This window comes from Mastigoproctus giganteus, chromosome 12 (assembly GCF_048544385.1).
Source record: "Mastigoproctus giganteus isolate SK-2022 chromosome 12, ASM4854438v1, whole genome shotgun sequence".
Taxonomy (NCBI): domain Eukaryota; kingdom Metazoa; phylum Arthropoda; class Arachnida; order Uropygi; family Thelyphonidae; genus Mastigoproctus; species Mastigoproctus giganteus.
The window spans coordinates 99,724,764-99,740,517 of record NC_143586.1 but is presented as its reverse complement, the minus strand read 5'-3'; the positions used below and the strand labels follow the sequence as shown (position 1 = coordinate 99,740,517).

General features: G+C 40.2%; 1 protein-coding gene across 4 annotated transcripts in view; it reads right to left on the bottom strand.

Annotated features, from left to right (window-relative positions):
- The window catches only part of LOC150077296 (uncharacterized), a 702,167-nt gene that overhangs the window by 443,206 nt on the left and 243,207 nt on the right, over nt 1-15,754 (bottom strand). For all 4 annotated transcript variants that reach the window (XM_090386557.1, XM_090386560.1, XM_090386559.1 and 1 more), the window contains exon 2: nt 9,199-9,286. In XM_090386557.1, coding sequence (XP_090242683.1) covers nt 9,199-9,286 — 88 coding nt within the window. The remainder of the gene's footprint in view (nt 1-9,198; nt 9,287-15,754) is intronic.

Sequence of the window (15,754 nt, the reverse complement as noted above, 5' to 3'; positions counted from 1 at the left end):
CTTTCCCTTCGGCTTAGAAATTTGCTCATATCCAGCCAGTTCCTAAAAATGGTAACAAATCTCTCCCATCCAATTATTGCTCTATTGCACTTACTTCTACTCTTTCTAAAGTAATAGAGAAGTCCATTAACCGCCAACTCCTAAATTATCTAGGAACCTTCCATCTGATCAATGATGGCCAGTATGGATTCCATTAGTGCCTTATGTTACCCATCTATGGACAAATTCAATGGAAAGGTTTGGTGAAACTCAAGCAGTTGCTCTTGACATTTCAGAGGCTTTTGATCATGTTTGGCATAAAGGTCTTGCAAATAAGCTTTCATTCCATGGTTTGCCAAATGTTTGTAATTGGATATCCACTTTTCTCTCTGACCACTCACTGCTGGAGACTAGATGATTCTGTGTCTTCTAACTCCTAAATTATCTAGGAGGCGTCTCTAAAATAAATTATCTCCTAAATGCTGGTGTTCCTCAGGGTTCAGTTCTTTCTCTCACTCTTTTCCTCTTGTATATTAATGACCTTCTTCCATTGACTGGAAACCTTATCCATAGTTTTGCCGATGATAGCACATTGCATTCCACCTTCCAGTTTGAGAAACCTTGCCCTGCACAAACAGCCTCAACTTCTCTAATATCCACTACCAATTCCTTAAATACTGATCTCCAGGTAATTCTTTAGTGGGACAAAGATAACCATAGTTGGCTTATATCTTGCAAAAAAAGGATTCTTCTGCTCCTATACGTAACTTCGATGACACTCAGATTTCTCGACAAGATCACATTTCTCTATTAGGAATTACCCCGGCTTTTAATCTCTCTCGGCATAATCATATTACTTCCTCTGCATCTAAAAAACTGGGTTTTCTCTTTCGCTCTCGGCGTTACTTTTCTTCCAAACAGCTATTCACTCTGTGCAAATCTCAAATCTGCCCTACCGTGGAATATTGTTCCCACGTTTGGTGTGGTGTCTTTAAAACCTCACTCAGGCTTCTGGATTCCCCTTCAAAGGAGGGCAAGTTAGGTTAATTAATCACCCTTCTCTAACAAAGTCTCTCCACTCTATTTCTCATAGACCTGTTTCTGCTGCATACCTTTTTTATAGATACTCTCGCGGGCACTGTTTTCCGAATTGGCTTCTATAATTCGGGCTCTCTCTCTTCTGAAAGTGAATGTATATATCTTATTTCGTCACTTTGATCTTATCTTGTTTTTATTATTGTATGATCAAGGTTGGCATCATATTTATGTTGTATGAATGGAAAATGAAATTTACCGCGTTTTTATTATACATTTATTGGCGTAATTATTGTTTTTTTCCCTAACCCTACATTTACCATAGGACTTTAATCTTTCCAACCGCGTTTTTGCCAAACGCGATACTTTTATGGAAAGTACCTCCGCAATTGCCGAGGGATTCTTGTACTTCGTTTATGTCAGAAGGTTGTGTAAGGGAACGAAAATGACCTCGTGCTGCGAGTATTCGTTCACCAAAAAATGTAAAAACGTTGGGATCTCGGAGTTGCAATACAGCATTTTCTAATAAAGCCAATGAGAAAAGCAGCAAAAGCTTGAAATATGCGTTCTCGTCAATGAATGCTTCGACTGCTTTTGAAAATGAGTTTATAAGGCTGTACAAATTTTCTGAAAATAATATACAGAAAAAAACTTAATTAGCTGCATGGGCAGAGGGGAAAAATGCAGTATTACCCAACACCTGTTTTCAGATGAAGCTTATTTTAATTTGAATACTATGAACAAGCAGAACGCACGGTTTTGGGTAACAGAAGCTCTCCGTTAGCTTCATGACAAAAGTAGCCATGTAGGAAAAGTAATGGTCCTGTCAAGTCATGGATTAATATTAGAGCCTTCGACTTTAATGAAACTAAACTATTAACTCACAATGGTTGGTACCTACATATACTTCAGATTGACTTGCGACTGCAGCTCATGGTAACTCTGCTTCTAGTGGACACCCAGTGGTTCATACAAGACGGTGCCACGTCATTTACAGCTAATGTTTTTGCTCACTGATTTTGAACCTCGTATATTGTTACCGTTATTGATTTTGGCCACCTCTGAATCCAGACTTGAACCCACATGACGTTTTTTTTTTAGTTTTCTTGAAAGGATAACAGACGTGAAAATCATGTCGTGAAATTGACAAAGATATGTGTCCTCGCGTCATTATATGCGTTGGTGTATGCCTTCAGTAATTTGTTGGTGAAAATGGAGAACATAGAACCTTGTAGTGTACAAGTAGTAAAATAAGAATGTACTCAAGAATCTGAGTATGAAAATTCATAATGTCTGTAAAAAAAAATTTTTTTTTTTTTTTTTTTTTTTAAAGTTCAACCGAATCGTACGACGATCAAATTTACCCATGTAAAGCCCAAAGGACCTGTAAAGAATAAGAATCAGTTGCTGGTAGTGCTAGAAGAAAGGGCTGCTCAGATATTTAGCACAAACCGATAATGTATCAGCTCGAAGAATAACGGAGGGAGTGATGTATTAGCTGCATTATGGGAACATACACGCAGCCATGCGTGTGACGACTGGATAAGTAGATAGCCTATCTCCCACGTCGTACAGCGTGAGGATCTAACTTGTGGGTGTGCGATATAATTGTTCTGGGTGGAGGAAGGGCCCGAACAAGAGTATGCTCTCTCTTTCTCTCTCTCTCTCTCTCTCTCTCTCTCTTGCTTGCTTTCACTTCTCTGCGGCCTGCAACAACGGGGCCGAGACCTCCAAGTCACACTCCCCTAGCATTGTTATGTATCACATGAAAACAAACGAAGTTCTCGTCGGCACAGTATGGAGGGCACTGGGACTAAGCTCGTGACTGTCCTAGATACCGAAGGGCACAGACTATAGAAATGCACATCACAACTGCTTAATAAACACTTCCTGCCGGCATATATTAAGTTTATAAACGATCTACAGCTTTACCTAGACGACCTCCAAAAATATGAATATACAGGCGCTGGTTGCTCCACCTATTGCAGATGGTTAGAAAGCAGCACATTCGTGCAGTGGGCTTGGCAAAAAAGTCCAACCAACTACATATTTTGGAACATTCGATGCACGTCTTTCGTGTCGATGAACTCGACCAACCTGTGGAAGAATAAGTTCTCTTTCACTCCACCCACATCATAAAATAATGACGGTCGTCAGCGTACTCTGTTCTAAAAAGGAATTTATCCAATTCAGAACGATATGAATTACACGGCCACAATATCATTTCACTGGATACGAGAGGAGGGAAAGGAAAAGATTTGATAAAACAGCTACTGGGCATGAAAACTAAGAATAATATTGAAAAGGAATTACATCATCCAAAGAGGTAAAAGGTAAAAAGTGAAAATATTTTACAACGATGTGAATATCGGGGGGGGGGGGGTACACCGCTTATTGTGATCACATTTGGTTTACAAAAACTGATAGCATTAAGCGTCTGATAACACACTGGTGTGCAAATTTAAGGACCAATCAGGTTTTCACCTGTAGCTTCTCATAGGAGTGGCCTGGATTTGGGAAAAGCATACCAAAGGAACCTCGTGAGGTACAGAAATGATGAAGGTAACAACACCGACAGAACGGAAACAAAACGGTACAGAGGTACTTTATTCAAAAATGGCAACATAGCACTGGCTGCCATGATACAGATGCATCACTGCCAAAGATGGAACAAAGGGAAGAAGTGGTCCTCAGTAGGAGATATGGCCACTCCTAATGTCGATGCAGGATTTGCACCGCCTGTCCATACTTAGAACAAAGTTGTTGATAAATTCTTGCGGTAACATCGTCCATTCCTCTGTCAGCGCCATCTTCAGCTAGTGAACATTTTCTGGTGGGTGTGGACGTGCCGCTAGACGTCTCCTCAGAGTGTCCCATATGTGTTCGATGGAACGGACAGGCCAATCCATACGAACATCAATGGAACGGACAGGCATTTCCATACGAACATCAATGGAACGGACAGGCATTTCCATACGAACAATGTCCTCACTTTCCAAAAGCATATCAACAGCCACAGTGCGATGGAGTGTGGCGTTATCATCCAAACACGAACTCCGGGCCAATGGCACCTAGAAACAGATGCACATGGGGAAGGATTACCTCAGTACAGTAGCGTGCACCGGTTACAGTACCGCCTTCCAGTATCTGGAGTTGTGTACGTCCATCCAAGATAACGCCTTCCCAGACGAGAACACCTAGACCGCCATATCGATCCCTTTCAGTGATGTTTTCGGGGTGATATCGTGTGTGCCAACCTCTCGCCAGATTAGCTGACGTCCAGAATCGCTGCTGCGACTGAATCTACTCTCATCAGTAAGGAGTACCTTAAGTAAAGATTTTGTGGTTGTAACCTTTCGAAATAGGGTTGGTCCTTAAGTTTTGCACACCAGTTCATTTATTTATTTGTATTTATTAAACAGAGGGATTTTTTTTAATGAAATATGAAAAGTTGTCTTTATTTATTATCCAGTACAATATATATATAGTGCTCTATATACATAACTACAATATGAATATATATCAACCGATTTCAGTGTCGAAATTAAAAAAATAAATAAATAAAATACAAATTAAATTTTTTTTTTTTTTTTTTTTTTTTTTTACCGACCTACGACCTACCGCATATATCGAAGTTAAAAGCCAATGGGAAAAATTCTAATTCATCCCTGATGTTTTGGAACATTCATCAGAAGACTTAATTTAGGCCTTTAAAATACGTTTTAAAGAATAATGTACATTATTCTTTATACGTTATAAAGAATAATGAAAAGCAAGTAAGCTAAAAAACGTTTATTAAAGAAATGAGCTACAAAATGAGTGAAAAATGGATATGCTACTTTCTATAAAAATATATTTCAAGCGTCGTTTGAATAGTTGTAGCCTTCTTTTTCTCTTCATAAAATTTACGATAGCAGCTAATTCTATTTTCTAGGGTTCGGCGAACTAGAATGCTTCTTTCCACATTCGGATCTAAATCCATAATTTGTTTTTAACATTTTCCAAATTTCGAAACAATCTTCTCGAGTTCCTTTAATGAAATTTCTTAACAGACACACTCCTCTCCTTCAGTCGCAATTTCTTCTTTCTCATCGTTTGTTTGTTTGTTATTTGGTTTTTAGGAGCATTAGCAACTAAGGCCATATTGCTCCGGGATATGCGGTGGTCATTCCTTGACCTTTCCGCATCCTCCATATTTGGTGGTGACGGGCTCGAACCCCGGTCTAATCAAGAAGCGTGTACTATGCACTGCTGCTCCTTCCCACCTGGTTACGGAGGCGCCTCTTTCTCTTTGTAAGCACGCTGTTGCCCCAATTCTATAAGATCCGTGCCAGTGAGTGGCTGTGAATGCGAATCCAGGCATTCTCTGACATTAGGGGAATCAACATCTTCAAAGCCAAGAACCTTCCCAAAATGACGCCAATTTCTTCAATGACAGCGTCAACTTTTCGGGCATTTTTTTTTTTTTTTTTTTTGCGTTGTTAAAAATTTTTTGTTTCATAATCGGCTGCACTATTCGAAATTTTAGAGGGCATATATAGAGGAATGGTATTAATGTCTGTGACCGTATTAACCGAAACTCGCATTGATCGAAAATGCATATATCGAGGTTTACCTGTATTTAAAAATTTTCTCCAATGTTCGTTGTTTTAAATCAGCGATTCCCAACGTGGGAGGTAGCGCCATGTGGGGGGTCGTTACAGCCTTTAGATTTAAGTTAAGTTTATACTTCGGGACGACCACAAGGTCAAGAGAATACAAGAAACAGCATCGTATTTAGCAGTTAGGAGCCTGAATCCAGGTTACTCCAAGCACGTGTACGGTTGGGGTGACTACAAACTTTAGGGGGGCGTTGACATTTGGAGGTCTGATGCGACAGTGAAGCATTTAAGTTTAATTTAAGTTTGCAAGAAGAAATTGTTGGGCTTCAAAATTTCTTCAATGACAGCGTCAACTTTTCGGGCATTTTTTTTTTTTTTTTTTTTTGCGTTGTTAAAAATTTTTTGTTTCATAATCGGCTGCACTATTCGAAATTTTAGAGGGCATATATAGAGGAATGGTATTAATGTCTGTGACCGTATTAACCGAAACTCGCATTGATCGAAAATGCATATATCGAGGTTTACCTGTATTTAAAAATTTTCTCCAATGTTCGTTGTTTTAAATCAGCGATTCCCAACGTGGGCGGTAGCGCCATGTGGGGGGTCGTTACAGCCTTTAGATTTAAGTTAAGTTTATACTTCGGGACGACCACAAGGTCAAGAGAATACAAGAAACAGCATCGTATTTAGCAGTTAGGAGCCTGAATCCAGGTCACTCCAAGCACGTGTACGGTTGGGGTGACTACAAACTTTAGGGGGGCGTTGACATTTGGCGGTCTGATGCGACAGTGAAGCATTTAAGTTTAATTTAAGTTTGCAAGAAGAAATTGTTGGGCTTCAAAATGAAGAATAGAAGCAAATCTTCAACAGCAGAGGGCATCAAGTTACGTGGCTAAAACATCATGTGAAATTTCCTTCTCTATGGAGAAAAGCAAAACTTCTTTATACTGCCTTTCCATCTTCTAATCTCGTCGAACGAGGATTTAGTGCAGTGAATCGCATACTAGTGAAGAATCGAAACCGTTTGGATATTGTTAGTCGTGGTGACTTAAGACTATTACTATCCAAGTATATTCCAGATATTGTGATTAGCGAAAACTCATCAAGCTCAAGGATCACACTAGTACTGAATTTTATAATAAATCTAATTTTATTTACTTTTCTATAACTATGTATGTATCTTAAAAAAAAAAACATACTAAGAATTCAATGTGTAATCTAAGTGCAATAGAAAGCCATGATAAAAACAAACAGTAATAATCCCTGAAAATACCTTTTATGCATTACTCATATAGGAAGCATTGGCATATACTTTATCTGAGGGGGGGGGGGGGGCGCGTTGTGCAGAAAAAGATTTTGTATGGGGACGTTGGGTCGAAAAAGATTGGGTAACGCTGTTTTAAATAAATTTTCTGTTTAAACTCCGAGACGACCACACGGTCAGATGAGTTCACAAGGTCGAGAGAATACAAGAAACAGCACAGTATTTTGTAGTGAGGAGCTTGAACCCTGATCACAAGCACGTGTACTTCGCGCCTTACCACTCGACTACGGCAGCCTCCCTAGCAGTTAAATACGTTCTTATAACCTGAACAATAATTTGTAGTCTACTTTTCTCTCCCTTAAGTTCTAACGCACACCGTAACATTCAAAAAGGTTTCTATTTTCTCTGGTCGTTGGCATAACTCTCTGGATCTGGATATCTTTGTAATCAGAACTTTCATTTATCTCGGTGTCAGATTTATTTCTTGTATCCTCTCTACCGTGCAAACTCCTCTGACCGTATGGTCGTGCTGGCATATAAACAGAATTTATTTATTATTTATCCAATTGCTTATTGGAGGCCTGAAGTTGTGAAACCCATGTTAGTCTCCAGAGGAAAGTTTCTGGTATCCTCCCCACCATCTCCTCCAACCCATGCACGGTACTATAGGTTTTGATACCTTTCTTGTTTGGGGTTTTCATAAAAAAATAATAATTCCATCGACTATGTCCTTTAATGACAGATCACCTATTGTCGGAAGATTTTCGTCAATTTTTACCAACTCGTCAAAATTTTGTGTAATATTAAATGAATTACTGGTATACTTTGTTGGCACTGCACTACTTTCTTCAATATTTATCACAACAGCTGGCTAAATAAATCCAGCTATACAAAAACTGTTTTTTGATTCTTTAATCGGAAATTAATGCCAACACTAGCCATCATATTCACTGCTTCTAATAAGTTAATTCTTTTTGCAATGTCCATAGCTTGGGTTATCGCTTGTCTTCAATTTCTGCAATTATTTTTCGTTGAAATGCAGCACTGTATAATGTTTTGAAAACCTTTATGATTCCTTGATCCAAAGGTTACACTATGGATGTTGTATTCGCTGGAAGCAATGAGCTTCTTGTTGCTTAAGCCCAAAAAAAAAAAAGGCGCCACACCCTTCGCTCACTTAGACCATCCACCACGCGTAATCCTTCACAATTCTGTCGGCGGAAGGTGGTTTGACCCATTCGATACCATTCTTTGAGGGAGAGAAAGAGAGAATCTTTATTGCAACTAGATGAATACAATATAGATAAATAAGTAGAGTTGCAACTATCCCGTCACGACCAACGACTCACATCAGAATTAAATAATTATCTACACAAATAATTACTTTTTACTTATAAAAATTAAAAATTGTAACATGCTATTATGAATCCTTACATAATGCAGTATTAACTATATTTACATGCTGCAACATGTGAGGATAAATTTACAATAATATACAGTTTTACACGAATGGCACTCGTGCCTTGTCTGTGGAGATGCATCTATGCGCTCTTGTACATCTTAATCACAGGGGGCCGTGAGCAACCGACACGACATGCAGTTTCCGATATGGAAGCATCCAACGCACGAGCTCCCATAATCACGTCCTTTTGAAACACCGTGATAACTGCTACTTTATCATTGCTCTAGTCTAGCGACCGAAGTTGTTCGGCTTTTTATACCGCGAGCTATGCGGCATAAAATAAATTTTATGTTTATACTCCGGCACGACAACCAAGTCAGTAGAGTTTACAATAAATCGTCAATACAAATATTTATCGTATTTAGTAGTCACGGGCTTGAACTCCGGTCCACTCAAGGAACGCGTGCTATGCACTCTCGCTCCTGACCACTGGGCTACGTCAGGCTTTGATGTAGTCCATTACGGATTGTGTAGTTGCAATTCAGTGTATATAGTCTGTTTTCATGACACGACGAAGTTTATTATTATTATTATTATTAATAGCCATATGGTGCAAGGAAGCCTGAGGCTTATGCTGCACCAGCCAAAAAAAAAAAAAAAAAAATTTCTGAGTTACCCTGAGAGAGAGAGAGAGAGAGAGAGAGAGAGAGAGAGAGAGAGAGAGAGAGAGAGAGAGAAGTAGAAGGAAATCACCAAGAAAGAGAAGAATGATGATATCTAGCTCAGGATCCTGGTTGTGCCAAGCCCATAACTCACCAGATGTGAGAGAAATAGGGGAGAAAAAAGCAAAGCGGCCATTTTCTGAATAATGCACCAAGAACTGTATTTTCTACAGACAAATCAAATAAAAAACTTACATGTTATTGTCGTTGTCGTCGTTGATATAATCCTCTAGCTGGCTGAAGTCTAATGCGTCGTTGTCTATTCCACCGAAGTCCCCTCGGCCTGAACAATAAAGAAAGAAAAAGCAATTATTACAAAACAATATATATATATATATATATATATATATCCCCCCACCATATATTAGTAGTAGTATTTCAGCTCCTAATAAAAAAGTCACAACTTACATATTTGATAAACCCTTTCATTCCCAAACTAGAAATGGATCAATTTGAAAACTACAATTGTATTCAAAAGAAGAAAATCCAAATAAATATAAATATACTGCACTAGCATAACTATCCTTTTTCGGGCCCGGAGGCAAAGAATGTTCGGGACCCTACTTAATTAATGAAAATTGCAAAAACAGGAGACAGCCAAAGACGCCGGGCCCCTAAAGGGCCCGAGCCCGGAGGCAATTGCCTTGCCTGCCTGAATGGTAGCTACGCCACTGATATACGTATTACTACCAACCTTTATAAGAATTATTTTCGCTCCACTATATAAGAAATGTAAAATACTCGGTCACGTAAAATTATCAAGCGTACTGTACTGTTTGTACTGTTTCATATTGAAGTAGAGCTATACCCATATGAAAGTAATGTATAAATTATGGTACTTTAAAAGAAAATACAATGAATTTTATAAATTTTCAAAACAGAATTCATAAATTATAGAGAATTTTAATACTTCTCGCTAGTTAGGGACTATGCCTTGTGGTGCACGAAATACGATAAAATATTTAATAATTATTTTCTTTAAATAATGTCAAACAGTAACAGCAAGTCAGAGTCCCAAAGACTTCTAAGTTTGAAATCCAAGTGTTATACCAAAAAAAAAAAAAAAAAAACAACTACCAAATTCGAAGCGGTTCTGTCAAAAATTATTCTCTCGAACACTTTTATGCCTACTTAGATAGAGGAACTAAAGATGAAAAATCGAAAACTGTGAGGTTAAAAGATTACACACATCAAAAGTATAGGGTGATTCAAGATTATGTATACATACCTTAATTCGTGATTCAGATGACCGATTTTTATTATTTATTTTTTTCAGCTTGGCTGAAACCCATAAAAATGATGGAGAACAGGCGATCAAGCTCTTACGAGAGAAATGAGATCCTTAAATAGTACTGAAAATTTTAAAATGTCGTAGAGAAAATTGTCTTCCAAATTTTCATTGGAAGACAATATCGAACAACGGCCACTACTTGTGTAACAAAAACGTGCTAAATTTAAACGTGCTGCGTGATAAATTTAAGGAAGGAACTGTACTCAATATCAATAAGACAAGAGGCGAGAGGGAAAGGACATGAAGAAATATCGAAAACGTTGAAACTGTCATGAAGTTAACGAGTCAGTGTTCACGAGAACTGCAAATGAGTCAATCGAGTGTTATAAGAATCTTAAAGGACATAAATTTGAAGCTTTTTAGACTTCGATTACTGCGTGCAGAAGATGATCCATATCGACGAACACAATTTTGTTAGTGGTATTATCATAAAAATTGTGCAATCGGTGCTTTTGATGCCACTATATGGTCACGTTCAAGCTTTTGAATCTTCACAATTGACATTTGAATCTTCACAACTGTGTTTATCAGGCCAATGAAAACCCTCACCTCAACTTTCAGAGAGATGTTAACTTGCCAGGGAGAACTGTGTGGATGGGAATCTCTTTTCGTGGAACTGTAAGGTCTTACAGATTCAAAAGCAGTTTCTGTGCTTTTGAAATGTTAAGGAATTATGCAGTTACCCAATATCAGAAGCATGTTTTCGGATAGGATAGGATAGGATAGGATAGGATAGGATAATGTGTTTTCAACAAGGTGGCGCACATCTACGTTTTCATGCTGCCGTCCGTGACTATCTGGGCAAGGAATTCCACGATATTAAATGAATTTGTTCTTTTAAAACATAAATAAAACACATAATAGTTGTTAAATAAAAAAAGTATTTAAATTTATTATCATATTCACAAATTATGGATTGTTAAAGCGTGTGTGTACATAATTCTGACTCAGCTGTATTTTTCATCGGAAAAATAAAATGTGGACGCTGATAAAAAAAATATCTTTGACGCTGATTCCAAATCTGTTCTTAGTTTTCTTCTAACAAATCTAGTTTTTGTGGTGAGACATTTCACAACCGATCCAGCCAACCTATATGAATATATAATTATTATTTATTTATTGCTGTTGTTATTTATGCATTCGTATTTGTGTAATTGTTTGACTATACCCGTGGCCGACCGGGCTAGCCAGGTGGGTAAAGTGCCTGCCTGGCAACCCAAAGGTCACGGGTTCGATTCCCGCCTCGGGCTTGGATCAAAGTACTGAAAAAACCCTGGGAGGTGCATTATGGCCACAGAAGCCTATGCGCCAACAACTACCAAAAAAAAAAAAAAAAAAAAAGACTATACCCGTATCTATATCAATGTTATTTCAAATTTAATTATAAATTGTTTCCGGTAACAAATCCTGCTATGTGCTACTCTTTCTTAACTAAATCATGACGGATATTCTAAAAATTTACCAGTTATACTTTGGCTGTACTCTAGGTGACTAGAATAAGGCGAGGACACCATATGTTATTTATACTGCTTGTTCGAATGGATTACGTTACTAGTTGAACAGAAAGAAAAAAGTCACTTTTGGGAATTTAGCAAATTACCAGCGTTTTTATCTGTGCCTTTGTTTGCCAGACTACAAAGGTCACCATGTGGCTGGCAGCAGAGCCATAGAGAGGCACGATTATAACGTGGAGGCCACGTTGGTAGTGTGCACTTGACTGGGAAGGGTGCCCCAACAATGGTTTTATTGGGTTGAAAGAGAGCTCCTTTTAACTATCTTAAACAGCCGAGAAATATGTTTTTAGTGAACTCCCCCTCCCACCATAAAATTTTCATGGTGAGAAACAAGCTCTTTTCGTGAATTCTATTGTGTTTTTGACATCATCATCGTCTTCAGAAACCCCAAAAACGCTATAGAGAACTAATCCCACTGCTCTAGGTGCATTCAAGGCCTGACGTAGCAGAGTGGTTAAGCGTAAGAGTGCATAGCACGCGTTCCTTGAGTGGACAGGAGTTCAAGCCCGTGACTACTAAATACGATAAATATTTGTATTGACGATTGATTGTAAACTCTACTGACTTGGTTGTCGTGCCGGAGTATAAACAGAAAATTAATTCTAGCATTTGGCTATTCCCCCCCCCCCCACACACACACCATCTGTGAACAGTGGAGTCAACCGAAAAGTTCGCTGACGGACTGTTCAGCCCCTATTCAACCTACGGACCTGCTACAGGTGTCAATCTTTTCACGAGCCCTTTCACGCGAATCCATAAAACCCCGTTAAACCGAATCAACTCGATGATCCGGATTTTACCAGATATGGAGAGAAAACCTGATTACGGGTATAACCAGGACACCATGCAGAAAAACCCAAACGATGATCCCATTATTATCGAACACCACAATGAAGCGGTGTACCCCCGCTCTGGGGCCCCCAGACAAGCAAGAGAAAGAATAGGAGGGCAATAGTGCCAAAGTCAGAGCAGGACACATGCTCACAGACTGAGCCTAAGGAGCCAAAAGAAACACACTACAACCAGAGAAGTCAAAAAGATGCCAGTGAGGAGACACAACTGGAACTGCCTCTGGATCCCACCCTGGCGGAGGGCACCGTACATGAGAAATCAATGTTCCTCAAGGCTGCCCTGGAAACCCTGTTCAAGGAGCAAACCAACAGGATAGCCAAAGGGCTTAGAACCCAAATCGTCAACTTGTGGAATAAGCTGGGCACACTCCTGACAGAAACTTTCCTAGGGAGTGAAATAGCAACAACAAAGCTCCAGACTTATATTGATTGTGGGGCAAACAAAATGCTATAGCGCGTCCTCACATACGCCCAAGCGCTGAGGACCACAACAGCTGATTGTCACTACCCCCAGCAGGAAGAAGGGCCCCTTACAACGCCCACATCTGGTCATCTTAAAGCCAGCCACACCAGAGACTCACCGCACAAACGAAGAGGTGAAAAACTCGGTAATTACCAACCTTGGTGAAGATTTTAAAATCACCAGAATAAAATCGATAAGGAAGACTCGCAATGTCGGCATCATTATTGAGACTGAGACACAGGAGGAGGCAAACAAAATCATTGAAAACCCGAAGGTGTCCTCCCTGGGCCGCCATGCAGAGACCCCCAAGAGGAAGGGACTGAGCATTGTAGTTTATGACACTATAATGTTGTAGTGTCATAAACAAAGTTGGGGAGGTGACTCCTCCCCAACATAGCCATGCCACACGGCCCGGATTGTTCGAGACTGGTTCGCGAAACACGAGGAAGACTTCCAGGTATTGCCCTGGCCTCCAAATTCTCCAGACATCGAGGTGACCCCCTCCCCAACCCAACTACAGGACGAAATATAAAGAAGAAACCTGCAGCAAGACATTCCAGATACTGACCCGTCAGAGCTAATCACACCTAAATACTAGACAAAACCCAGGAGCGGTAACGCCACAAACTGGGTGATTGAGTCTGGAAGAGCCTGGAAGATAATCAGCCAACAGACACGGATTTACATCAATTGGGGCAGCCACCGCGTTAAAGAGCACGTGGCTGTGCCCAAATGCTTCCGGTGTTGCCGGTTTGGCCACACCACACATACGTGTGCGCAACCACAAACCTCCCCAACTTGTGGACACTGTGCAAGCATAGGCCACAACTACAACTCCTGTCCCCGCTAATAAAACCGCCCGACCAGTATGCGCAAACTGCAGTCTTAAAACTACCAGCAGATCATTTTATGTAGACGGGGCAGTTCCATTAGAACTGCCCCGTCTACATAAAAGCCAAAAGCGCTCAACAATCAAGAACCGATTATGGGAACTCTTCATAAAAGCAATGACGTAAACACAATGAAACTTGCTCAACATTACGCACAACAGGCTAAAACTGTTGCCGCGCAACTAAAGAAGAAGGCTGATGAAGACAATCTTGATGCCTCTTCCTCCAAGAGCCCTACACACACAAGAAAGGGGTGAGGGGCTATCCTCTCACGTATAAAATAGTTCAGCATGACGGAGATACGCCCTGGGCAGCCTTGATAGTTCGCAGTCCTGACCTCACGGTAACAAAGATAACACATCCCTGCAATGAATGTGCCTCCTGTGCCCAAATCATCTCCCCAATAGGAGAATTCTATGCAATATCATTATACTGTCGACCTGGCGAAGAAATTCTCCCTGCAATAAATTACTTGCAAAACGTCCTCCACGAGTTCCCCAAAGCTAAAGTATTAGTTAGTATTAGATGTTAACTGCAGGTCGCCGGCTTGGCACAGTGCAACCCCTGACCGACGTGGTATATTGCTAATGGCCAGCGCCTCAAAGAATTCCTCACCAACAATAGCTTGGCAATACTAAACCAGCCGAACAATCCGCCCATCTTCTCAAGCACATTATGGGAAGCAACAATAGATATAAGTTTTGCCACCCGCTCCATCGCTGGACATATATGTTCATGGAAGGTCAGAGAGGATTGGACAACCTCTGACCACAGAGTTATTACATTCCAAATGCACCGTGCTCTTAACAGACAACCCACACCTAGAAAAACCTTCAACAGATTTGCCGTTGACAAGGCCAACTGGGAACAATTTCAAGAGGCACTGACTGGTTCTGCCCAAATTTTTGACTATGCAACCCTTACCCAGGACCAACACCAACGTGCCACTGTAAACATAATTATAGAGACTGCAAACGCAACCATGAAAAGGAAGAAACAATCCCCAGGTGTGGTTGCCTGGTGGTGCCCGGAGCTCCAGACTCCGAAATAAGGTAAATACACGCAGGAAAAATTTTCAACGAGCAAGTCTTCCCCCTGGCGGTGCCGTCTTTCAGCAGGATAATGCGCCATGCCACACCGCCCGGATTGTTCGAAACTGGTTCGCGGAACACGAGGAAGACTTCGAGGTATTGCCCTGGCCTCCAAATTCTCCAGACATCGAGCCTCTGTAGTTCGTGTTGGAACGGCAACTCCGATCTGCGGCGTCTCAACCACGAACCTTAAAGGAGTTAAAGGATCTGCTGGTTACGTGTTGGTACCAGGTACCACAAGACACATTTAGAAATCTTGTAGCGTCCATGCCTCGCCGGGTAAGGGCTGTTTTGGCTGCACGTGGAGGACCAACATCATATTAGGTAGGTTGTCATAATGTTTTGGCTCATCGGTTGTATTTCTACATCTAGAAAGTTAGTGAAAAAGATCTTAACTTCTACTTTCAAGCAGTAACCACCAAGTAAACATTTATTGCAAATGTTAACGAATAAAATGAATGAAAAGAAACTTTCTAATAAATCTACAAATATCGCAGATTTTGGGGAGAGTGACTCGGGGTCTCAGCAGTCATTTTACAATTTGACTGTTTCATAATCAATGGGTTCTGTAATCAATACCGACGGTGCAGAACCTGATATCATGAAGTAATTATTATTATCATCTTTATTTCTTATTATCTCTTTATTATT